Here is a 27,500-nt window from a genome sequence, read left to right on the forward strand (position 1 = left end):
TAGAGCATGAGGAGAGAGTTAACCAGTAGTCTGTGATGGGGCCATCTAGAATCAACAAACTAGAAGCTGTTGAACTTAAATTTACACCAGCCACACACATTAGACTAACATACTTTGGTATCCTACAGTCTCTAGGCTGGTGTTTCTAAGCACGGCAGCCTGAGAGCTGAGGCATCTGTCAGGCCCCATGAAGGCCTATGGGAGGCCAAGTGTCTGTGTGTGTATCTGTGTGTCCCAGGACTCACTTGGCCATCAGGCGCCTGACGTTGTGAGCAAACAGAGCCGGGTTGTTCTTCTCCTCTTCTGATGGAGTGTAGACAGGAAGGAACTGAGGAGAGAAGAAGAAGAAGACAGAACCCCAGGGATGTCACTCCTCTATGGGAAGTCAAGTGGGAATAACAACTGAGATGATATGGGCTCCAAAAGGGGAAGAGAGAGAGAACACTCTCCCTAACACTCTTCTAGACATACTGTCTTCTAGTCATACTGTCTTCTAGACATACTGTCTTCTAGACATACTGTCTGTCGGGAACAACAACAGGTTTTTCTGCTGTCAGTCTCAAAGTCTTTTCAGAAAGGCCAAGGTAACATGGGCTGAGGTCCTCTAACTGGGCTAAGAGAAAAAAGACCAGTGGAACAGAGGGACAGTGGAACTAGGGGGACAAGTGGACAGGACCAGAGTAGTGGAACTAGGGAGCAATGGACAGAGTAGTGGAACTAGGGCAAGGGACAGACCAGGGGAACTAGGGAGCAATGGACAGAGACCAGTGGTAGGACAAGGGACAGACCAGGGGAACTAGGGCAAGGGACAGACCAGTGGAACTAGGGCAAGGGACAGACCAGTGGAACTAGGACAAGGGACAGAGCAGTGGAACTAGAGAGCAAGGGACAGAGCAGTGGAACTAGGACAAGGGACAGAGTAGTGGAACTAGGACAAGGGACAGAGTAGTGGAACTAGGACAAGGAACAGAGTAGTGGAACTAGGACAAGGGACAGAGTAGTGGAACTAGAGGACAAGGGACAGAGTAGTGGAACCTGGGCAAGGGACAGAGCAGTGGAACTAGGGAGCAAGGGACAGAGTAGTGGAACTAGGACAAGGGACAGACCAGGGGAACTAGGGAGCAAGGGACAGAGTAGTGGAACTAGGACAAGGGACAGAGTAGTGGAACTAGGACAAGGGACAGAGTAGTGGAACTAGGGAGCAAGGGACAGAGTAGTGGAACTAGGACAAGGGACAGACCAGGGGAACTAGGGAGCAAGGGACAGAGTAGTGGAACTAGGACAAGGGACAGACCAGGGGAACTAGGGAGCAAGGGACAGAGTAGTGGAACTAGGGAGCAAGGGACAGAGTAGTGGAACTAGGACAAGGGACAGAGTAGTGGAACTAGGACAAGGGACAGAGCAGTGGAACTAGGACAAGGGACAGAGTAGTGGAACTAGGACAAGGGACAGAGCAGTGGAACTAGGACAAGGGACAGAGTAGTGGAACTAGGACAAGGGACAGAGCAGTGGAACTAGGACAAGGGACAGAGTAGTGGAACTAGGACAAGGGACAGAGCAGTGGAACAAGGACAAGGGACAGAGTAGTGGAACTAGGACAAGGGACAGAGCAGTGGAACTAGAGAGCAAGGGACAGAGTAGTGGAACTAGGACAAGGGACAGAGTAGTGGAACTAGAGGACAAGGGACAGAGCAGTGGAACTAGGACAAGGGACAGAGTAGTGGAACTAGGGACAAGGGACAGAGCAGTGGAACTAGGACAAGGGACAGAGCAGTGGAACTAGGGAGCCAGGGACAGAGTAGTGGAACTAGGACAAGAGACAGAGCAGTGGAACTAGGACAAGGGACAGAGTAGTGGAACTAGGACAAGGGACAGAGTAGTGGAACTAGGACAAGGGACAGAGTAGTGGAACTAGGACAAGGGACAGAGCAGTGGAACTAGAGAGCAAGGGACAGAGCAGTGGAACTAGGACAAGGGACAGAGCAGTGGAACTAGAGAGCAAGGGACAGAGCAGTGGAACTAGGACAAGGGACAGAGTAGTGGAACTAGGACAAGGGACAGAGTAGTGGAACTAGGACAAGGGACAGAGTAGTGGAACTAGGACAAGGGACAGAGCAGTGGAACTAGAGAGCAAGGGACAAGGGACAGAGGGACAGTGGAACTAGGACAAGGGACAGAGCAGTGGAACTAGGACAAGGGACAGAGCAGTGGAACTAGAGAGCAAGGGACAGAGCAGTGGAACTAGGACAAGGGACAGAGTAGTGGAACTAGGACAAGGGACAGAGTAGTGGAACTAGAGGACAAGGGACAGAGTAGTGGAACTAGGACAAGGGACAGAGTAGTGGAACTATAGAGCAAGGGACAGAGTAGTGGAACTAGGACAAGGGACAGAGCAGTGGAACTAGGACAAGGGACAAGGGAACAGGACAAGGGACAGTGGAACTAGGACAAGGGACAGAGCAGTGGAACTAGGACAAGGGACAGACAGTGGAGAAGGGACAGAGCAGTGGAACTAGGACAAGGGACAGAGATATGATATGTGGTAGACGCAACACGCCAGCATGGCCTGTGAGGCCTACACTCACCTCAATGATGAACTCATTGTGCAGCTGGCACAGTGTGAGCCACAGGATCTTAAACCTGCGATAAAATAATAAAAACATTGTCACATCAAGACATTATGTTTACAGTGCAGGACATCGATATCATCAAGTCATAGCGAATACCAAAACAGTCAGATCACACGGAGATCAACTATAAACTGCTGCTCCAGTTTCAACTGTTCTGCCTTACTATTATTTGACCATGCTGGTCATTTATGAACATTTGAACATCTTGGCCATGTTCTGTTATAATCTCCACCCGGCACAGCCAGAAGAGGACTGGCCACCCCACATAGCCTGGTTCCTCTCTAGGTTTCTTCCTAGGTTTTGGCCTTTCTAGGGAGTTTTTCCTAGCCACTGTGCTTCTACACCTGCATTGCTTGCTGTTTGGGGTTTTAGGCTGGGTTTCTGTACAGCACTTTGAGATATCAGCTGATGTACGAAGGGCTATATAAATACATTTGATTTGATTTGATGTAAATTCATTTAAATGTGTGTGTGTTTGATTTAACCGTCTGAAAGCAGGTTATATGGTAGTGGACAGAGACGTGGGGCGGCAGGTAGCCTGTTCCCAGGCCGTCATTGAAAATAAGAATTTGTTCTTTAACTGACTTGCCTAGTTAAATAAAGGTAAAAATCAAATCAAATAAAGTGAGAATTCTAGCAGCCAGACAAGTAGTGTCACAGGAGGAAGTGATGTGAAGGTTCTGGAAGAGAACGATTAACATCTCTGTTCACTGTTTCCTGTTCTGGACTGACTGTGACCTGCTAACAGCACAGAGACAGTATTGTCTCTACTGTAGTGGTAGACTGACTGTGACCTGCTAACAGCACAGAGACAGTATTGTCTCTACTGTAGTGGTAGACTGTGACCTGCTAACAGCACAGAGACAGTATTGTCTCTACTGTAGTGGTAGACTGTGACCTGCTAACAGCACAGAGACAGTATTGTCTCTACTGTAGTGGTAGACTGTGACCTGCTAACAGCACAGAGACAGTATTGTCTCTACTGTAGTGGTAGACTGTGACCTGCTAACAGCACAGAGACAGTATTGTCTCTACTGTAGTGGTAGACTGACTGTGACCTGCTAACAGCACAGAGACAGTATTGTCTCTACTGTAGTGGTAGACTGACTGTGACCTGCTAACAGCACAGAGACAGTATTGTCTCTACTGTAGTGGTAGACTGACTGGGACCTGCTAACAGCACAGAGACAGTATTGTCTCTACTGTAGTGGTAGACTGACTGTGACCTGCTAACAGCACAGAGACAGTATTGTCTCTACTGTAGTGGTAGACTGACTGTGACCTGCTAACAGCACAGAGACAGTATTGTCTCTACTGTAGTGGTAGACTGACTGTGACCTGCTAACAGCACAGAGACAGTATTGTCTCTACTGTAGTGGTAGACTGACTGTGACCTGCTAACAGCACAGAGACAGTATTGTCTCTACTGTAGTGGTAGACTGACTGGGACCTGCTAACAGCACAGAGACAGTATTGTCTCTACTGTAGTGGTAGACTGTGACCTGCTAACAGCACAGAGACAGTATTGTCTCTACTGTAGTGGTAGACTGACTGTGACCTGCTAACAGCACAGAGACAGTATTGTCTCTACTGTAGTGGTAGACTGACTGTGACCTGCTAACAGCACAGAGACAGTATTGTCTCTACTGTAGTGGTAGACTGACTGTGACCTGCTAACAGCACAGAGACAGTATTGTCTCTACTGTAGTGGTAGACTGACTGTGACCTGCTAACAGCACAGAGACAGTATTGTCTCTACTGTAGTGGTAGACTGACTGTGACCTGCTAACAGCACAGAGACAGTATTGTCTCTACTGTAGTGGTAGACTGACTGTGACCTACTAACAGCACAGAGACAGTATTGTCTCTACTGTAGTGGTAGACTGACTGTGACCTGCTAACAGCACAGAGACAGTATTGTCTCTACTGTAGTGGTAGAGACTGTGACCTGCTAACAGCACAGAGACAGTATTGTCTCTACTGTAGTGGTAGACTGACTGGGACCTGCTAACAGCACAGAGACAGTATTGTCTCTACTGTAGTGGTAGACTGTGACCTGCTAACAGCACAGAGACAGTATTGTCTCTACTGTAGTGGTAGACTGTGACCTGCTAACAGCACAGAGACAGTATTGTCTCTACTGTAGTGGTAGACTGACTGTGACCTGCTAACAGCACAGAGACAGTATTGTCTCTACTGTAGTGGTAGACTGTGACCTGCTAACAGCACAGAGACAGTATTGTCTCTACTGTAGTGGTAGACTGACTGTGACCTGCTAACAGCACAGAGACAGTATTGTCTCTACTGTAGTGGTAGACTGACTGGGACCTGCTAACAGCACAGAGACAGTATTGTCTCTACTGTAGTGGTAGACTGTGACCTGCTAACAGCACAGAGACAGTATTGTCTCTACTGTAGTGGTAGACTGTGACCTGCTAACAGCACAGAGACAGTATTGTCTCTACTGTAGTGGTAGACTGACTGTGACCTGCTAACAGCACAGAGACAGTATTGTCTCTACTGTAGTGGTAGACTGACTGTGACCTGCTAACAGCACAGAGACAGTATTGTCTCTACTGTAGTGGTAGACTGACTGTGACCTGCTAACAGCACAGAGACAGTATTGTCTCTACTGTAGTGGTAGACTGACTGTGACCTGCTAACAGCACAGAGACAGTATTGTCTCTACTGTAGTGGTAGACTGTGACCTGCTAACAGCACAGAGACAGTATTGTCTCTACTGTAGTGGTAGACTGACTGTGACCTGCTAACAGCACAGAGACAGTATTGTCTCTACTGTAGTGGTAGACTGACTGTGACCTGCTAACAGCACAGAGACAGTATTGTCTCTACTGTAGTGGTAGACTGACTGTGACCTGCTAACAGCACAGAGACAGTATTGTCTCTACTGTAGTGGTAGACTGTGACCTGCTAACAGCACAGAGACAGTATTGTCTCTACTGTAGTGGTAGACTGTGACCTGCTAACAGCACAGAGACAGTATTGTCTCTACTGTAGTGGTAGACTGTGACCTGCTAACAGCACAGAGACAGTATTGTCTCTACTGTAGTGGTAGACTGTGACCTGCTAACAGCACAGAGACAGTATTGTCTCTACTGTAGTGGTAGACTAGACTGTGACCTGCTAACAGCACAGAGACAGTATTGTCTCTACTGTAGTGGTAGACTGACTGTGACCTGCTAACAGCACAGAGACAGTATTGTCTCTACTGTAGTGGTAGACTGACTGTGACCTGCTAACAGCACAGAGACAGTATTGTCTCTACTGTAGTGGTAGACTGACTGTGACCTGCTAACAGCACAGAGACAGTATTGTCTCTGTAGTGGTAGACTGTGACTAACAGCACAGAGACAGTATTGTCTCTACTAGTGGTAGACTGACTGTGACCTGCTAACAGCACAGAGACAGTATTGTCTCTACTGTAGTGGTAGACTGTGACCTGCTAACAGCACAGAGACAGTATTGTCTCTACTGTAGTGGTAGACTGACTGTGACCTGCTAACAGCACAGAGACAGTATTGTCTCTACTGTAGTGGTAGACTGACTGTGACCTGCTAACAGCACAGAGACAGTATTGTCTCTACTGTAGTGGTAGACTGACTGTGACCTGCTAACAGCACAGAGACAGTATTGTCTCTACTGTAGTGGTAGACTGACTGTGACCTGCTAACAGCACAGAGACAGTATTGTCTCTACTGTAGTGGTAGACTGACTGTGACCTGCTAACAGCACAGAGACAGTATTGTCTCTACTGTAGTGGTAGACTGACTGTGACCTGCTAACAGCACAGAGACAGTATTGTCTCTACTGTAGTGGTAGACTGACTGTGACCTGCTAACAGCACAGAGACAGTATTGTCTCTACTGTAGTGGTAGACTGACTGTGACCTGCTAACAGCACAGAGACAGTATTGTCTCTACTGTAGTGGTAGACTGTGACCTGCTAACAGCACAGAGACAGTATTGTCTCTACTGTAGTGGTAGACTGACTGTGACCTGCTAACAGCACAGAGACAGTATTGTCTCTACTGTAGTGGTAGACTGTGACCTGCTAACAGCACAGAGACAGTATTGTCTCTACTGTAGTGGTAGACTGACTGTGACCTGCTAACAGCACAGAGACAGTATTGTCTCTACTGTAGTGGTAGACTGACTGTGACCTGCTAACAGCACAGAGACAGTATTGTCTCTACTGTAGTGGTAGACTGACTGTGACCTGCTAACAGCACAGAGACAGTATTGTCTCTACTGTAGTGGTAGACTGTGACCTGCTAACAGCACAGAGACAGTATTGTCTCTACTGTAGTGGTAGACTGACTGTGACCTGCTAACAGCACAGAGACAGTATTGTCTCTACTGTAGTGGTAGACTGACTGTGACCTGCTAACAGCACAGAGACAGTATTGTCTCTACTGTAGTGGTAGACTGACTGTGACCTGCTAACAGCACAGAGACAGTATTGTCTCTACTGTAGTGGTAGACTGACTGTGACCTGCTAACAGCACAGAGACAGTATTGTCTCTACTGTAGTGGTAGACTGTGACCAGCTAACAGCACAGAGACAGTATTGTCTCTACTGTAGTGGTAGACTGTGACCTGCTAACAGCACAGAGACAGTATTGTCTCTACTGTAGTGGTAGACTGACTGTGACCTGCTAACAGCACAGAGACAGTATTGTCTCTACTGTAGTGGTAGACTGTGACCAGCTAACAGCACAGAGACAGTATTGTCTCTACTGTAGTGGTAGACTGACTGTGACCTGCTAACAGCACAGAGACAGTATTGTCTCTACTGTAGTGGTAGACTGTGACCTGCTAACAGCACAGAGACAGTATTGTCTCTACTGTAGTGGTAGACTGTGACCTGCTAACAGCACAGAGACAGTATTGTCTCTACTGTAGTGGTAGACTGACTGTGACCTGCTAACAGCACAGAGACAGTATTGTCTCTACTGTAGTGGTAGACTGACTGTGACCTGCTAACAGCACAGAGACAGTATTGTCTCTACTGTAGTGGTAGACTGACTGTGACCTGCTAACAGCACAGAGACAGTATTGTCTCTACTGTAGTGGTAGACTGTGACCTGCTAACAGCACAGAGACAGTATTGTCTCTACTGTAGTGGTAGACTGTGACCTGCTAACAGCACAGAGACAGTATTGTCTCTACTGTAGTGGTAGACTGTGACCTGCTAACAGCACAGAGACAGTATTGTCTCTACTGTAGTGGTAGACTGTGACCTGCTAACAGCACAGAGACAGTATTGTCTCTACTGTAGTGGTAGACTGACTGTGACCTGCTAACAGCACAGAGACAGTATTGTCTCTACTGTAGTGGTAGAGACTGTGACCTGCTAACAGCACAGAGACAGTATTGTCTCTACTGTAGTGGTAGACTGACTGTGACCTGCTAACAGCACAGAGACAGTATTGTCTCTACTGTAGTGGTAGACGGACTGTGACCTGCTAACAGCACAGAGACAGTATTGTCTCTACTGTAGTGGTAGACTGACTGTGACCTGCTAACAGCACAGAGACAGTATTGTCTCTACTGTAGTGGTAGACTGACTGTGACCTGCTAACAGCACAGAGACAGTATTGTCTCTACTGTAGTGGTAGACTGTGACCTGCTAACAGCACAGAGACAGTATTGTCTCTACTGTAGTGGTAGACTGACTGTGACCTGCTAACAGCACAGAGACAGTATTGTCTCTACTGTAGTGGTAGACTGACTGTGACCTGCTAACAGCACAGAGACAGTATTGTCTCTACTGTAGTGGTAGACTGGGACCTGCTAACAGCACAGAGACAGTATTGTCTCTACTGTAGTGGTAGACTGTGACCTGCTAACAGCACAGAGACAGTATTGTCTCTACTGTAGTGGTAGACTGACTGTGACCTGCTAACAGCACAGAGACAGTATTGTCTCTACTGTAGTGGTAGACTGTGACCTGCTAACAGCACAGAGACAGTATTGTCTCTACTGTAGTGGTAGACTGACTGTGACCTGCTAACAGCACAGAGACAGTATTGTCTCTACTGTAGTGGTAGACTGACTGTGACCTGCTAACAGCACAGAGACAGTATTGTCTCTACTGTAGTGGTAGACTGTGACCTACTAACAGCACAGAGACAGTATTGTCTCTACTGTAGTGGTAGACTGACTGTGACCTGCTAACAGCACAGAGACAGTATTGTCTCTACTGTAGTGGTAGACTGACTGTGACCTGCTAACAGCACAGAGACAGTATTGTCTCTACTGTAGTGGTAGACTGACTGTGACCTGCTAACAGCACAGAGACAGTATTGTCTCTACTGTAGTGGTAGACTGACTGTGACCTGCTAACAGCACAGAGACAGTATTGTCTCTACTGTAGTGGTAGACTGTGACCTGCTAACAGCACAGAGACAGTATTGTCTCTACTGTAGTGGTAGACTGTGACCTGCTAACAGCACAGAGACAGTATTGTCTCTACTGTAGTGGTAGACTGTGACCTGCTAACAGCACAGAGACAGTATTGTCTCTACTGTAGTGGTAGACTGACTGTGACCTGCTAACAGCACAGAGACAGTATTGTCTCTACTGTAGTGGTAGACTGACTGTGACCTGCTAACAGCACAGAGACAGTATTGTCTCTACTGTAGTGGTAGACTGACTGTGACCTGCTAACAGCACAGAGACAGTATTGTCTCTACTGTAGTGGTAGACTGACTGGGACCTGCTAACAGCACAGAGACAGTATTGTCTCTACTGTAGTGGTAGACTGTGACCTGCTAACAGCACAGAGACAGTATTGTCTCTACTGTAGTGGTAGACTGACTGTGACCAGCTAACAGCACAGAGACAGTATTGTCTCTACTGTAGTGGTAGACTGACTGTGACCTGCTAACAGCACAGAGACAGTATTGTCTCTACTGTAGTGGTAGACTGACTGTGACCTGCTAACAGCACAGAGACAGTATTGTCTCTACTGTAGTGGTAGACTGTGACCTGCTAACAGCACAGAGACAGTATTGTCTCTACTGTAGTGGTAGACTGACTGTGACCTGCTAACAGCACAGAGACAGTATTGTCTCTACTGTAGTGGTAGACTGTGACCAGCTAACAGCACAGAGACAGTATTGTCTCTACTGTAGTGGTAGACTGTGACCTGCTAACAGCACAGAGACAGTATTGTCTCTACTGTAGTGGTAGACTGTGACCTGCTAACAGCACAGAGACAGTATTGTCTCTACTGTAGTGGTAGACTGACTGTGACCTGCTAACAGCACAGAGACAGTATTGTCTCTACTGTAGTGGTAGACTGTGACCTGCTAACAGCACAGAGACAGTATTGTCTCTACTGTAGTGGTAGACTGACTGTGACCTGCTAACAGCACAGAGACAGTATTGTCTCTACTGTAGTGGTAGACTGACTGTGACCAGCTAACAGCACAGACAGTATTGTCTCTACTGTAGTGGTAGACTGTGACCTGCTAACAGCACAGAGACAGTATTGTCTCTACTGTAGTGGTAGACTGACTGTGACCTGCTAACAGCACAGAGACAGTATTGTCTCTACTGTAGTGGTAGACTGTGACCTGCTAACAGCACAGAGACAGTATTGTCTCTACTGTAGTGGTAGACTGACTGTGACCTGCTAACAGCACAGAGACAGTATTGTCTCTACTGTAGTGGTAGACTGACTGTGACCTGCTAACAGCACAGAGACAGTATTGTCTCTACTGTAGTGGTAGACTGACTGTGACCTGCTAACAGCACAGAGACAGTATTGTCTCTACTGTAGTGGTAGACTGACTGGGACCTGCTAACAGCACAGAGACAGTATTGTCTCTACTGTAGTGGTAGACTGTGACCTGCTAACAGCACAGAGACAGTATTGTCTCTAATGTAGTGGTAGACTGACTGTGACCTGCTAACAGCACAGAGACAGTATTGTCTCTACTGTAGTGGTAGACTGTGACCAGCTAACAGCACAGAGACAGTATTGTCTCTACTGTAGTGGTAGACTGACTGTGACCTGCTAACAGCACAGAGACAGTATTGTCTCTACTGTAGTGGTAGACTGTGACCTGCTAACAGCACAGAGACAGTATTGTCTCTACTGTAGTGGTAGACTGTGACCTGCTAACAGCACAGAGACAGTATTGTCTCTACTGTAGTGGTAGACTGACTGTGACCTGCTAACAGCACAGAGACAGTATTGTCTCTACTGTAGTGGTAGACTGACTGTGACCTGCTAACAGCACAGAGACAGTATTGTCTCTACTGTAGTGGTAGACTGACTGTGACCTGCTAACAGCACAGAGACAGTATTGTCTCTACTGTAGTGGTAGACTGTGACCTGCTAACAGCACAGAGACAGTATTGTCTCTACTGTAGTGGTAGACTGTGACCTGCTAACAGCACAGAGACAGTATTGTCTCTACTGTAGTGGTAGACTGTGACCTGCTAACAGCACAGAGACAGTATTGTCTCTACTGTAGTGGTAGACTGTGACCTGCTAACAGCACAGAGACAGTATTGTCTCTACTGTAGTGGTAGACTGACTGTGACCTGCTAACAGCACAGAGACAGTATTGTCTCTACTGTAGTGGTAGACTGTGACCTGCTAACAGCACAGAGACAGTATTGTCTCTACTGTAGTGGTAGACTGACTGTGACCTGCTAACAGCACAGAGACAGTATTGTCTCTACTGTAGTGGTAGACGGACTGTGACCTGCTAACAGCACAGAGACAGTATTGTCTCTACTGTAGTGGTAGACTGACTGTGACCTGCTAACAGCACAGAGACAGTATTGTCTCTACTGTAGTGGTAGACTGACTGTGACCTGCTAACAGCACAGAGACAGTATTGTCTCTACTGTAGTGGTAGACTGTGACCTGCTAACAGCACAGAGACAGTATTGTCTCTACTGTAGTGGTAGACTGACTGTGACCTGCTAACAGCACAGAGACAGTATTGTCTCTACTGTAGTGGTAGACTGGGACCTGCTAACAGCACAGAGACAGTATTGTCTCTACTGTAGTGGTAGACTGGGACCTGCTAACAGCACAGAGACAGTATTGTCTCTACTGTAGTGGTAGACTGTGACCTGCTAACAGCACAGAGACAGTATTGTCTCTACTGTAGTGGTAGACTGACTGTGACCTGCTAACAGCACAGAGACAGTATTGTCTCTACTGTAGTGGTAGACTGTGACCTGCTAACAGCACAGAGACAGTATTGTCTCTACTGTAGTGGTAGACTGACTGTGACCTGCTAACAGCACAGAGACAGTATTGTCTCTACTGTAGTGGTAGACTGACTGTGACCTGCTAACAGCACAGAGACAGTATTGTCTCTACTGTAGTGGTAGACTGTGACCTGCTAACAGCACAGAGACAGTATTGTCTCTACTGTAGTGGTAGACTGACTGTGACCTGCTAACAGCACAGAGACAGTATTGTCTCTACTGTAGTGGTAGACTGACTGTGACCTGCTAACAGCACAGAGACAGTATTGTCTCTACTGTAGTGGTAGACTGACTGTGACCTGCTAACAGCACAGAGACAGTATTGTCTCTACTGTAGTGGTAGACTGACTGTGACCAGCTAACAGCACAGACAGTATTGTCTCTACTGTAGTGGTAGACTGTGACCTGCTAACAGCACAGAGACAGTATTGTCTCTACTGTAGTGGTAGACTGTGACCTGCTAACAGCACAGAGACAGTATTGTCTCTACTGTAGTGGTAGACTGTGACCTGCTAACAGCACAGAGACAGTATTGTCTCTACTGTAGTGGTAGACTGACTGTGACCTGCTAACAGCACAGAGACAGTATTGTCTCTACTGTAGTGGTAGACTGACTGTGACCTGCTAACAGCACAGAGACAGTATTGTCTCTACTGTAGTGGTAGACTGACTGTGACCTGCTAACAGCACAGAGACAGTATTGTCTCTACTGTAGTGGTAGACTGACTGTGACCTGCTAACAGCACAGAGACAGTATTGTCTCTACTGTAGTGGTAGACTGTGACCTGCTAACAGCACAGAGACAGTATTGTCTCTACTGTAGTGGTAGACTGACTGTGACCAGCTAACAGCACAGAGACAGTATTGTCTCTACTGTAGTGGTAGACTGACTGTGACCTGCTAACAGCACAGAGACAGTATTGTCTCTACTGTAGTGGTAGACTGACTGTGACCTGCTAACAGCACAGAGACAGTATTGTCTCTACTGTAGTGGTAGACTGTGACCTGCTAACAGCACAGAGACAGTATTGTCTCTACTGTAGTGGTAGACTGACTGTGACCTGCTAACAGCACAGAGACAGTATTGTCTCTACTGTAGTGGTAGACTGTGACCAGCTAACAGCACAGAGACAGTATTGTCTCTACTGTAGTGGTAGACTGTGACCTGCTAACAGCACAGAGACAGTATTGTCTCTACTGTAGTGGTAGAGACTGTGACCTGCTAACAGCACAGAGACAGTATTGTCTCTACTGTAGTGGTAGACTGACTGTGACCTGCTAACAGCACAGAGACAGTATTGTCTCTACTGTAGTGGTAGAAGACTGTGACCTGCTAACAGCACAGAGACAGTATTGTCTCTACTGTAGTGGTAGACTGACTGTGACCTACTAACAGCACAGAGACAGTATTGTCTCTACTGTAGTGGTAGACTGACTGTGACCTGCTAACAGCACAGACAGTATTGTCTCTACTGTAGTGGTAGACTGTGACCTGCTAACAGCACAGAGACAGTATTGTCTCTACTGTAGTGGTAGACTGACTGTGACCTGCTAACAGCACAGAGACAGTATTGTCTCTACTGTAGTGGTAGACTGTGACCTGCTAACAGCACAGAGACAGTATTGTCTCTACTGTAGTGGTAGACTGACTGTGACCTGCTAACAGCACAGAGACAGTATTGTCTCTACTGTAGTGGTAGACTGACTGTGACCTGCTAACAGCACAGAGACAGTATTGTCTCTACTGTAGTGGTAGACTGACTGTGACCTGCTAACAGCACAGAGACAGTATTGTCTCTACTGTAGTGGTAGACTGTGACCTACTAACAGCACAGAGACAGTATTGTCTCTACTGTAGTGGTAGACTGACTGTGACCTGCTAACAGCACAGAGACAGTATTGTCTCTACTGTAGTGGTAGACTGACTGTGACCTGCTAACAGCACAGAGACAGTATTGTCTCTACTGTAGTGGTAGACTGACTGTGACCTGCTAACAGCACAGAGACAGTATTGTCTCTACTGTAGTGGTAGACTGACTGTGACCAGCACAGCACAGACAGTATTGTCTCTACTGTAGTGGTAGACTGTGACCTGCTAACAGCACAGAGACAGTATTGTCTCTACTGTAGTGGTAGACTGTGACCTGCTAACAGCACAGAGACAGTATTGTCTCTACTGTAGTGGTAGACTGTGACCTGCTAACAGCACAGAGACAGTATTGTCTCTACTGTAGTGGTAGACTGACTGTGACCTGCTAACAGCACAGAGACAGTATTGTCTCTACTGTAGTGGTAGACTGACTGTGACCTGCTAACAGCACAGAGACAGTATTGTCTCTACTGTAGTGGTAGACTGACTGTGACCTGCTAACAGCACAGAGACAGTATTGTCTCTACTGTAGTGGTAGACTGACTGGGACCTGCTAACAGCACAGAGACAGTATTGTCTCTACTGTAGTGGTAGACTGTGACCTGCTAACAGCACAGAGACAGTATTGTCTCTAATGTAGTGGTAGACTGACTGTGACCAGCTAACAGCACAGAGACAGTATTGTCTCTACTGTAGTGGTAGACTGACTGTGACCTGCTAACAGCACAGAGACAGTATTGTCTCTACTGTAGTGGTAGACTGACTGTGACCTGCTAACAGCACAGAGACAGTATTGTCTCTACTGTAGTGGTAGACTGTGACCTGCTAACAGCACAGAGACAGTATTGTCTCTACTGTAGTGGTAGACTGACTGTGACCTGCTAACAGCACAGAGACAGTATTGTCTCTACTGTAGTGGTAGACTGTGACCAGCTAACAGCACAGAGACAGTATTGTCTCTACTGTAGTGGTAGACTGTGACCTGCTAACAGCACAGAGACAGTATTGTCTCTACTGTAGTGGTAGACTGTGACCTGCTAACAGCACAGAGACAGTATTGTCTCTACTGTAGTGGTAGACTGACTGTGACCTGCTAACAGCACAGAGACAGTATTGTCTCTACTGTAGTGGTAGACTGACTGTGACCTGCTAACAGCACAGAGACAGTATTGTCTCTACTGTAGTGGTAGACTGACTGTGACCTGCTAACAGCACAGAGACAGTATTGTCTCTACTGTAGTGGTAGACTGACTGTGACCTGCTAACAGCACAGACAGTATTGTCTCTACTGTAGTGGTAGACTGTGACCTGCTAACAGCACAGAGACAGTATTGTCTCTACTGTAGTGGTAGACTGACTGTGACCTGCTAACAGCACAGAGACAGTATTGTCTCTACTGTAGTGGTAGACTGTGACCTGCTAACAGCACAGAGACAGTATTGTCTCTACTGTAGTGGTAGACTGACTGTGACCTGCTAACAGCACAGAGACAGTATTGTCTCTACTGTAGTGGTAGACTGACTGTGACCTGCTAACAGCACAGAGACAGTATTGTCTCTACTGTAGTGGTAGACTGACTGTGACCTGCTAACAGCACAGAGACAGTATTGTCTCTACTGTAGTGGTAGACTGACTGGGACCTGCTAACAGCACAGAGACAGTATTGTCTCTACTGTAGTGGTAGACTGTGACCTGCTAACAGCACAGAGACAGTATTGTCTCTACTGTAGTGGTAGACTGACTGTGACCAGCTAACAGCACAGAGACAGTATTGTCTCTACTGTAGTGGTAGACTGACTGTGACCTGCTAACAGCACAGAGACAGTATTGTCTCTACTGTAGTGGTAGACTGACTGTGACCTGCTAACAGCACAGAGACAGTATTGTCTCTACTGTAGTGGTAGACTGACTGTGACCTGCTAACAGCACAGAGACAGTATTGTCTCTACTGTAGTGGTAGACTGACTGTGACCTGCTAACAGCACAGAGACAGTATTGTCTCTACTGTAGTGGTAGACTGTGACCTGCTAACAGCACAGAGACAGTATTGTCTCTACTGTAGTGGTAGACTGTGACCTGCTAACAGCACAGAGACAGTATTGTCTCTACTGTAGTGGTAGACTGTGACCAGCTAACAGCACAGAGACAGTATTGTCTCTACTGTAGTGGTAGACTGTGACCTGCTAACAGCACAGAGACAGTATTGTCTCTACTGTAGTGGTAGACTGTGACCTGCTAACAGCACAGAGACAGTATTGTCTCTACTGTAGTGGTAGACTGACTGTGACCTGCTAACAGCACAGAGACAGTATTGTCTCTACTGTAGTGGTAGACTGACTGTGACCTGCTAACAGCACAGAGACAGTATTGTCTCTACTGTAGTGGTAGACTGACTGTGACCTGCTAACAGCACAGAGACAGTATTGTCTCTACTGTAGTGGTAGACTGACTGTGACCTGCTAACAGCACAGAGACAGTATTGTCTCTACTGTAGTGGTAGACTGTGACCTGCTAACAGCACAGAGACAGTATTGTCTCTACTGTAGTGGTAGACTGACTGTGACCTGCTAACAGCACAGAGACAGTATTGTCTCTACTGTAGTGGTAGACTGTGACCTGCTAACAGCACAGAGACAGTATTGTCTCTACTGTAGTGGTAGACTGACTGTGACCTGCTAACAGCACAGAGACAGTATTGTCTCTACTGTAGTGGTAGACTGACTGTGACCTGCTAACAGCACAGAGACAGTATTGTCTCTACTGTAGTGGTAGACTGACTGTGACCTGCTAACAGCACAGAGACAGTATTGTCTCTACTGTAGTGGTAGACTGACTGTGACCTGCTAACAGCACAGAGACAGTATTGTCTCTACTGTAGTGGTAGACTGACTGTGACCTGCTAACAGCACAGAGACAGTATTGTCTCTACTGTAGTGGTAGACGGACTGTGACCTGCTAACAGCACAGAGACAGTATTGTCTCTACTGTAGTGGTAGACTGTGACCTGCTAACAGCACAGAGACAGTATTGTCTCTACTGTAGTGGTAGACTGACTGTGACCTGCTAACAGCACAGAGACAGTATTGTCTCTACTGTAGTGGTAGACTGACTGTGACCTGCTAACAGCACAGAGACAGTATTGTCTCTACTGTAGTGGTAGACTGACTGTGACCTGCTAACAGCACAGAGACAGTATTGTCTCTACTGTAGTGGTAGACTGACTGTGACCTGCTAACAGCACAGAGACAGTATTGTCTCTACTGTAGTGGTAGACGGACTGTGACCTGCTAACAGCACAGAGACAGTATTGTCTCTACTGTAGTGGTAGACTGACTGTGACCTGCTAACAGCACAGAGACAGTATTGTCTCTACTGTAGTGGTAGACTGTGACCTGCTAACAGCACAGAGACAGTATTGTCTCTACTGTAGTGGTAGACTGACTGTGACCTGCTAACAGCACAGAGACAGTATTGTCTCTACTGTAGTGGTAGACTGACTGTGACCTGCTAACAGCACAGAGACAGTATTGTCTCTACTGTAGTGGTAGACTGACTGTGACCTGCTAACAGCACAGAGACAGTATTGTCTCTACTGTAGTGGTAGACTGACTGGGACCTGCTAACAGCACAGAGACAGTATTGTCTCTACTGTAGTGGTAGACTGTGACCTGCTAACAGCACAGAGACAGTATTGTCTCTACTGTAGTGGTAGACTGACTGTGACCTGCTAACAGCACAGAGACAGTATTGTCTCTACTGTAGTGGTAGACTGACTGTGACCTGCTAACAGCACAGAGACAGTATTGTCTCTACTGTAGTGGTAGACTGACTGTGACTAACAGCACAGAGACAGTATTGTCTCTACTGTAGTGGTAGACTGTGACCTGCTAACAGCACAGAGACAGTATTGTCTCTACTGTAGTGGTAGACTGACTGTGACCTGCTAACAGCACAGAGACAGTATTGTCTCTACTGTAGTGGTAGACTGTGACCAGCTAACAGCACAGAGACAGTATTGTCTCTACTGTAGTGGTAGACTGTGACCTGCTAACAGCACAGAGACAGTATTGTCTCTACTGTAGTGGTAGACTGTGACCAGCTAACAGCACAGAGACAGTATTGTCTCTACTGTAGTGGTAGACTGTGACCTGCTAACAGCACAGAGACAGTATTGTCTCTACTGTAGTGGTAGACTGTGACCTGCTAACAGCACAGAGACAGTATTGTCTCTACTGTAGTGGTAGACTGACTGTGACCTGCTAACAGCACAGAGACAGTATTGTCTCTACTGTAGTGGTAGACTGACTGTGACCTGCTAACAGCACAGAGACAGTATTGTCTCTACTGTAGTGGTAGACTGACTGTGACCTGCTAACAGCACAGAGACAGTATTGTCTCTACTGTAGTGGTAGACTGACTGTGACCTGCTAACAGCACAGAGACAGTATTGTCTCTACTGTAGTGGTAGACTGTGACCTGCTAACAGCACAGAGACAGTATTGTCTCTACTGTAGTGGTAGACTGACTGTGACCTGCTAACAGCACAGAGACAGTATTGTCTCTACTGTAGTGGTAGACTGTGACCTGCTAACAGCACAGAGACAGTATTGTCTCTACTGTAGTGGTAGACTGACTGTGACCTGCTAACAGCACAGAGACAGTATTGTCTCTACTGTAGTGGTAGACTGACTGTGACCTGCTAACAGCACAGAGACAGTATTGTCTCTACTGTAGTGGTAGACTGACTGTGACCTGCTAACAGCACAGAGACAGTATTGTCTCTAATGTAGTGGTAGACTGACTGTGACCTGCTAACAGCACAGAGACAGTATTGTCTCTACTGTAGTGGTAGACTGACTGTGACCTGCTAACAGCACAGAGACAGTATTGTCTCTACTGTAGTGGTAGACGGACTGTGACCTGCTAACAGCACAGAGACAGTATTGTCTCTACTGTAGTGGTAGACTGACTGTGACCTGCTAACAGCACAGAGACAGTATTGTCTCTACTGTAGTGGTAGACTGACTGTGACCAGCTAACAGCACAGAGACAGTATTGTCTCTACTGTAGTGGTAGACTGTGACCTACTAACAGCACAGAGACAGTATTGTCTCTACTGTAGTGGTAGACTGTGACCTACTAACAGCACAGAGACAGTATTGTCTCTACTGTAGTGGTAGACTGTGACCTGCTAACAGCACAGAGACAGTATTGTCTCTACTGTAGTGGTAGACTGACTGTGACCTGCTAACAGCACAGAGACAGTATTGTCTCTACTGTAGTGGTAGACTGTGACCTACTAACAGCACAGAGACAGTATTGTCTCTACTGTAGTGGTAGACTGACTGTGACCTGCTAACAGCACAGAGACAGTATTGTCTCTACTGTAGTGGTAGACTGTGACCTACTAACAGCACAGAGACAGTATTGTCTCTACTGTAGTGGTAGACTGTGACCTACTAACAGCACAGAGACAGTATTGTCTCTACTGTAGTGGTAGACTGTGACCTGCTAACAGCACAGAGACAGTATTGTCTCTACTGTAGTGGTAGACTGACTGTGACCTGCTAACAGCACAGAGACAGTATTGTCTCTACTGTAGTGGTAGACTGTGACCTACTAACAGCACAGAGACAGTATTGTCTCTACTGTGGTAGACTGTGACCTGCTAACAGCACAGAGACAGTATTGTCTCTACTGTAGTGGTAGACTGTGACCTGCTAACAGCACAGAGACAGTATTGTCTCTACTGTAGTGGTAGACTGTGACCTGCTAACAGCACAGAGACAGTATTGTCTCTACTGTAGTGGTAGACTGACTGTGACCTGCTAACAGCACAGAGACAGTATTGTCTCTACTGTAGTGGTAGACTGTGACCTGCTAACAGCACAGAGACAGTATTGTCTCTACTGTAGTGGTAGACTGACTGTGACCTGCTAACAGCACAGAGACAGTATTGTCTCTACTGTAGTGGTAGACTGACTGTGACCTGCTAACAGCACAGAGACAGTATTGTCTCTACTGTAGTGGTAGACGGACTGTGACCTGCTAACAGCACAGAGACAGTATTGTCTCTACTGTAGTGGTAGACTGACTGTGACCTGCTAACAGCACAGAGACAGTATTGTCTCTACTGTAGTGGTAGACTGACTGTGACCTGCTAACAGCACAGAGACAGTATTGTCTCTACTGTAGTGGTAGACTGACTGTGACCTGCTAACAGCACAGAGACAGTATTGTCTCTACTGTAGTGGTAGACTGACTGTGACCTGCTAACAGCACAGAGACAGTATTGTCTCTACTGTAGTGGTAGACTGACTGTGACCTGCTAACAGCACAGAGACAGTATTGTCTCTACTGTAGTGGTAGACTGTGACCTGCTAACAGCACAGAGACAGTATTGTCTCTACTGTAGTGGTAGACTGACTGTGACCTGCTAACAGCACAGAGACAGTATTGTCTCTACTGTAGTGGTAGACTGACTGTGACCTGCTAACAGCACAGAGACAGTATTGTCTCTACTGTAGTGGTAGACTGTGACCTGCTAACAGCACAGAGACAGTATTGTCTCTACTGTAGTGGTAGACTGACTGTGACCTGCTAACAGCACAGAGACAGTATTGTCTCTACTGTAGTGGTAGACTGTGACCTGCTAACAGCACAGAGACAGTATTGTCTCTACTGTAGTGGTAGACTGACTGTGACCTGCTAACAGCACAGAGACAGTATTGTCTCTACTGTAGTGGTAGACTGTGACCTGCTAACAGCACAGAGACAGTATTGTCTCTACTGTAGTGGTAGACTGACTGTGACCTGCTAACAGCACAGAGACAGTATTGTCTCTACTGTAGTGGTAGACTGACTGTGACCTGCTAACAGCACAGAGACAGTATTGTCTCTACTGTAGTGGTAGACTGACTGTGACCTGCTAACAGCACAGAGACAGTATTGTCTCTACTGTAGTGGTAGACTGTGACCTGCTAACAGCACAGAGACAGTATTGTCTCTACTGTAGTGGTAGACTGACTGTGACCTGCTAACAGCACAGAGACAGTATTGTCTCTACTAGACGGACTGTGACCTGCTGGTAGACTGTAGTGGTAGACTGACTGTGACCTGCTAACAGCACAGAGACAGTATTGTCTCTACTGTAGTGGTAGACTGACTGTGACCTGCTAACAGCACAGAGACAGTATTGTCTCTACTGTAGTGGTAGACTGACTGTGACCTGCTAACAGCACAGAGACAGTATTGTCTCTACTGTAGTGGTAGACTGACTGTGACCTGCTAACAGCACAGAGACAGTATTGTCTCTACTGTAGTGGTAGACTGACTGGGCACACAGCCAAAACAACATCACTACCATGATGCATTAGAAAGTAGAACAAAACACATCCCAATTCAGCCTGTGGTTTTATCCAGAGACAAGGACAGCTTTCTCTCAGTCAGTTTCCTGTATTTTGTCCATCAGTGTTCTGAGTTAACTGGACCATCTAGATTATACAGTAGAACTAATATCCTCTCAGTCCAGTCCAGTAGAGGTATGAAAACTGGACCATCTAGATTATACAGTAGAACTAATATCCTCTCAGTCCAGTCCAGTAGAGGTATGACAACTGGACCTTCTAGATTATACAGTAGAACTAATATCCTCTCAGTCCAGTCCAGTAGAGGTATGAAAACTGGACCATCTAGATTATACAGTAGAACTAATACCCTCTCAGTCCAGTAGAGGTATGAAAACTGGACCTTCTAGATTATACAGTAGAACTAATATCCTCTCAGTCCAGTCCAGTAGAGGTATGACAACTGGACCTTCTAGATTATACAGTAGAACTAATATCCTCTCAGTCCAGTCCAGTAGAGGTATGACAACTGGACCTTCCAGGGCAGTAGAGACACACCACACGTTGCCTGGCAACGACCTGTACTTCAGGGATCAGTCATTTGTAGAGTAATTCAAGTGTACTCACGCTCCAGGCCCCTGCCACGTCCAGGTGATTGTGTCCTGGCATGGGACAGGAGAGACACAGAACTTATGAAGATACAACATTATTCATCCAGGTAAGAAGTATAAAAACACAAGGTCATAACAACAACAACAACAACAACAACAGCTTAGTTATCAGGGATAGAGTAGTTTGTGGTTTAATTGGTTACCAGGTAGTTAGTAGTTTAATTGGATACCAGATAGTTAGTGGTCTTGACCACTTGCTGTGTGGTCCCAGGGCTATAGGAGAGACTGACTCCCTGCTGTGTGGTCCCAGGGCTATAGGAGAGACTGACTGCGTGCTGTGTGGTCCCAGGGCTATAGGAGAGACTGACTGCGTGCTGTGTGGTCCCAGGGCTATAGGAGAGACTGACTGCATGCTGTGTGGTCCCAGGGCTATAGGAGAGACTGACTGCATGCTGTGTGGTCCCAGGGCTATAGGAGAGACTGACTGCATGCTGTGTGGTCCCAGGGCTATAGAGAGACTGACTGCATGCTGTGTGGTCCCAGGGCTATAGTAGAGACTGACTGCCCACTGTGTGGTCCCAGGGCTATAGGAGAGACTGACTTCCTGCTGTGTGGTCCCAGGGCTATAGTAGAGACTGACTGCGTGCTGTGTGGTCCCAGGGCTATAGTAGAGACTGACTGCCTGCTGTGTGGTCCCAGGGCTATAGTAGAGACTGACTGCCTGCTGTGTGGTCCCAGGGCTATAGTAGAGACTGACTGCGTGCTGTGTGGTCCCAGGGCTATAGGAGAGACTGACTGCGTGCTGTGTGGTCCCAGGGCTATAGGAGAGACTGACTGCGTGCTGTGTGGTCCCTGGGCTATAGGAGAGACTGACTGCGTGCTGTGTGGTCCCAGGGCTATAGGAGAGACTGACTGCGTGCTGTGTGGTCCCAGGGCTATAGGAGAGACTGACTGCCTGCTGTGTGGTCCCAGGGCTATAGGAGATACTGACTGCGTACTGTGTGGTCCCAGGGCTATAGGAAAGACTGACTGCGTGCTGTGTGGTCCCAGGACTATAGGAGAGACTGACTGCGTGCTGTGTGGTCCCAGGGCTATAGGAGAGACTGACTGCGTGCTGTGTGGTCCCAGGGCTATAGTAGAGACTGACTGCGTGCTGTGTGGTCCCAGGGCTATAGTAGAGACTGACTGCGTGCTGTGTGGTCCCAGGCATCACTGGCCCATTCAAGCCCAGCTGTTTACAGACAGAGCCCTAGCTCTAACACTAACACGATCAGACCTCAGTAAAGGGCACATCAAGTCAACCCCAGGAGGTTTTCCAGGAAGTCCCCATGAAACCCTGCTCAAGGTGGGTGGGGGTGATATCACACAGCTTAGACAGACCACACAACAAATCACAGTACAACTAAATCAGTTCTCTATCCTCACGGTTATATCTGTAACAGAGAGAGAGATTCAGACAGACAGGACTGATGCTCTTCTCAGCAGTTATACTGTATCTGAAGGTGGGTGGGGGGGATATCACACAGCTTAGACAGACCACACAACAAATCACAGTACAACTAAATCAGTTCTCTATCCTCACGGTTATATCTGTAACAGAGAGAGAGATTCAGACAGACAGGGCTGATGCTCTTCTCAGCAGGGAGGGTGTTTACCAACCAGCCTGGCTGTTGTGTTGTGCTGCTGCTGTGTTCTAGTGTGTTGCTAGGTGTTGTATTGTATTGCTAGGTATTGTGTTGTGTTGCTGTGTTGCTTGGTGTTGTTGTGCTGCTAGGTGTTATTGTGTTGCTAGATATTGTATTGTGTTGCTAGGTGTTATTGTGTTGCTAGATATTGTATTGTGTTGCTAGGTGTTATTGTGTTGCTAGATATTGTATTGTGTTGCTAGGTGTTGTTGTGTTGATAGTTGTTGTATTGTGTTGCTAGGTGTTGTTGTGTTGCTAGGTGTTCTTGTGCTGCTAGGTGTTGTATTGTGTTGCTATGTGTTGCGTTGCTGTGTTGTATTGTGTTGCTAGGTGTTGTGTTGTGTTGCTAGGTATTGTGTTGTATTGCTAGGTGTTGTGTTGTATTGCTAGGTGCTGTGTTGCTAGGTGTTCTATTGTGTTGGTAGGTGTTGTGCTGTGTTGCTAGGTGTTGTTGTGTTGCTCGGTGTTGTTGTGCTGCTAGGTGTTGTTGTGTTGCTAGGTGTTGTATTGTGTTGCTAGGTGTTGTTGTGTTGCTAGGTGTTGTTGTGTTGATAGTTGTTGTATTGTGTCGCTAGGTGTTGTTGTGTTGCTAGGTGTTGTATTGTGTTGCTAGGTGTTCTTGTGCTGCTAGGTGTTGTATTGTGTTGTATTGTGTTGCTAGGTGTTGTGTTGCTAGGTGTTGTGTTGCTAGGTGTTATATTGTGTTGCTAGGTGTTGTGTTGCTAGGTGTTATATTGTGTTGCTAGGTGATGTGTTGCTAGGTGTTGTATTGTGTTGCTAGGTGTTGTATTGTGTTGCTAGGTGTTGTATTGTGTTGCTAGGTGTTGTATTGTGTTGCTAGGTGTTGTATTGTGTTGCTAGGTGTTGTATTGTGTTGCTAGGTGTTGTATTGTGTTGCTAGGTGTTGTATTGTGTTGCTAGGTGTTGTATTGTGTTGCTAGGTGTTGTATTGTGTTGCTAGGTGTTATATTGTGTTGCTAGGTGTTGTATTGTGTTGCTAGGTGATGTGTTGCTAGGTGTTGTATTGTGTTGCTAGGTGTTGTATTGTGTTGCTAGGTGTTGTATTGTGTTGCTAGGTGTTGTATTGTGTTGCTAGGTGTTGTATTGTGTTGCTAGGTGTTGTATTGTGTTGCTAGGTGTTGTATTGTGTTGCTAGGTGTTGTATTGTGTTGCTAGGTGTTGTATTGTGTTGCTAGATGTTGTATTGTGTTGCTAGGTGTTATATTGTGTTGCTAGGTGTTGTATTGTGTTGCTAGGTGTTGTATTGTGTTGCTAGGTGTTATATTGCGTTGCTAGGTGTTATATTGTGTTGCTAGGTGTTATATTGTGTTGCTAGGTGTTATATTGTGTTGCTAGGTGTTGTATTGTGTTGCTAGGTGTTGTATTGTGTTGCTAGGTGTTGTATTGTGTTGCTAGGTGTTGTATTGTGTTGCTAGGTGTTGTATTGTGTTGCTAGGTGTTGTATTGTGTTGCTAGGTGTTGTATTGTGTTGCTAGGTGTTATATTGTGTTGCTAGGTGTTATATTGTGTTGCTAGGTGTTATATTGTGTTGCTAGGTGTTATATTGCGTTGCTAGGTGTTGTATTGTGTTGCTAGGTGTTGTATTGTGTTGCTAGGTGTTGTATTGTGTTGCTAGGTGTTGTATTGTGTTGCTAGGTGTTGTATTGTGTTGCTAGGTGTTGTATTGTGTTGCTAGGTGTTGTATTGTGTTGCTAGGTGTTGTATTGTGTTGCTAGGTGTTGTATTGTGTTGCTAGGTGTTGTATTGTGTTGCTAGGTGTTGTATTGTGTTGCTAGGTGTTGTATTGTGTTGCTAGGTGTTGTATTGTGTTGCTAGGTGTTGTATTGTGTTGCTAGGTGTTGTATTGTGTTGCTAGGTGTTGTATTGTGTTGCTAGGTGTTGTATTGTGTTGCTAGGTGTTGTATTGTGTTGCTAGGTGTTGTATTGTGTTGCTAGGTGTTGTATTGTGTTGCTAGGTGTTATATTGTGTTGCTAGGTGTTGTATTGTGTTGCTAGGTGTTATATTGTGTTGCTAGGTGTTGTATTGTGTTGCTAGGTGTTGTATTGTGTTGCTAGGTGTTGTATTGTGTTGCTAGGTGTTGTATTGTGTTGCTAGGTGTTGTATTGTGTTGCTAGGTGTTGTATTGTGTTGCTAGGTGTTGTATTGTGTTGCTAGGTGTTGTATTGTGTTGCTAGGTGTTGTATTGTGTTGCTAGGTGTTTGGCTTTGTCGTGTTGTGTTTGCTTTCTTACCATTTTATTGGGGTATTTTATCACAACAGGCTGAACTGGCACCGCTGGGATGAACGCTCCTGTGTGACAAGACAGAAATCAACACCGTTACACACACTGGACTACAGTCCCCTAAAACTAAGAAACTAGAAGTGTGCGTTCTCTAATTCTCTCCTTCTCTCTTTCTTTCTCTCTCTCGGAGGACCTGAGCCCTAGGACCGTGCCCCAGGACTACCTGACATGATGACTCCTTGCTGTCCCCAGTCCACCTGGCCATGCTGCTGCTCCAGTTTCAACTGGCCTGGGCCCTAGGACCATGTCCCAGGACTACCTGACATGATGACTCCTTGCTGTCCCCAGTCCACCTGGCCATGCTTCTGCTCCAGTTTCAACTGTTCTGCCTTACTATTATTCAACCATGCTGGTCATTTATGAACATTTGAACATCTTGGCCACGTTCTGTTATAATCTCCACCCGGCACAGCCAGAAGACGACTGGCCACCCCACATATGCTCTCTCTAATTCTCTCTTTCTTTCTCTCTCTCGGAGGACCTGAGCCCTAGGACCGTGCCCCAGGACTACCTGACATGATGGCTCCTTGCTGTCCCCAGTCCACCTGACTGTGCTGCTGCTCCAGTTTTAACTGTTCTGCCTTATTATTATTCGACCATGCTGGTCATTTATGAACATTTGAACATCTTGGTCATGTTCTGTTATAATCTCTACCCGGCACAGCCAGAAGAGGACTGGCCACCCCACATAGCCTGGTTCCTCTCTAGGTTTCTTCCTAGGCTTTGGCCTTTCTAGGGAGTTTTTCCTAGCCACCGTGCTTTTACACCTGCATTGTTTGCTGTTTGGGGTTTTAGGCTGGGTTTCTGTACAGCACTTTGAGATATCAGCTGATGTACGAAGGGCTATATAAATAAATTCGATTTGATTTGATTTAGAGTATTCTAGACCGCATACAAGGGCCTCGGCCCACGGCGACAGTAGCTAACCCAGATGTAAAATGTCCGTCTGCACGACTGGAAGTGGCTTCGGATCAAAGAATCCGCTAAATGGAATATATTATTATAATTATTGATATATTCATGTCCATTCAAATATAGTCATGAAGCTCCTTTTCATCCGTTTGTCCAATCAGAAAAATGCCGTCCTGTGCAGAATATGTCATGTAATCCTCTGATTGGAAGAGAACTGAACATCTTTCAGTTAGACAGTGTGGATTGGTCTGATCTCAGCTCCTGGGCGGTCCGTTAGACAGTGGTGATTAATCTGATCTCAGCACCTGGGCGGTCAGTTAGACAGTGGTGATGAATCTGATCTCAGCTCCTGGGCGGTCAGTTAGACAGTGGTGATGAATCTGATCTCAGCTCCTGGGCGGTCAGTTAGACAGTGGTGATTAATCTGATCTCAGCTCCTGGGCGGTCATTTAGACAGTGGTGATTAATCTGATCTCAGCTCCTGGGCGGTCCGTTAGACAGTGGTGATGAATCTGATCTCAGCTCCTGGGCGGTCAGTAAGACAGTGGTGATTAATCTGATCTCAGCTCCTGGGCGGTCAGTTAGACAGTGGTGATTAATCTGATCTCAGCTCCTGGGCGGTCAGTTCAGACACTCGTCAGTCTTTTGAAGTGATTCGCCGCCGGGACACTTCAATAGTAACTAACAACAACTAGAAACACATGTTTACTCGGGTCTGATTTCCACGTCGGAGGATAAAAAGATAGAAGCGCTTGTTGATGACATCAGAAGCTCCATTCACCTGTGTGTGTTCTGTCATTCATCTGTGTTGAGGCTGTAGTTATTACATTTAGCTGAATATCAGGAGAACCGGAATAATGACCAACGTTATTGGAAAGCTCACATA

General features: G+C 46.5%; 1 protein-coding gene across 1 annotated transcript in view; it reads right to left on the minus strand.

Moving 5' to 3' along the window:
- Positions 1 to 223: 223 nt before the first annotated feature.
- Positions 224 to 27,500, minus strand: part of LOC124026855 (lysophosphatidylcholine acyltransferase 1-like) — a gene marked incomplete at its 5' end in the record, with an annotated part of 50,727 nt that continues 23,450 nt past the window's right edge. Inside the window, 4 exons of the mRNA XM_046339530.1 lie at positions 224 to 328; positions 2,586 to 2,640; positions 21,731 to 21,765; positions 25,652 to 25,710. Coding sequence (XP_046195486.1) covers positions 242 to 328; positions 2,586 to 2,640; positions 21,731 to 21,765; positions 25,652 to 25,710 — 236 coding nt within the window. The remainder of the gene's footprint in view (positions 329 to 2,585; positions 2,641 to 21,730; positions 21,766 to 25,651; positions 25,711 to 27,500) is intronic.

Source organism: Oncorhynchus gorbuscha, unplaced genomic scaffold (genome assembly GCF_021184085.1).
Source record: "Oncorhynchus gorbuscha isolate QuinsamMale2020 ecotype Even-year unplaced genomic scaffold, OgorEven_v1.0 Un_scaffold_2837, whole genome shotgun sequence".
NCBI lineage: Eukaryota > Metazoa > Chordata > Actinopteri > Salmoniformes > Salmonidae > Oncorhynchus > Oncorhynchus gorbuscha.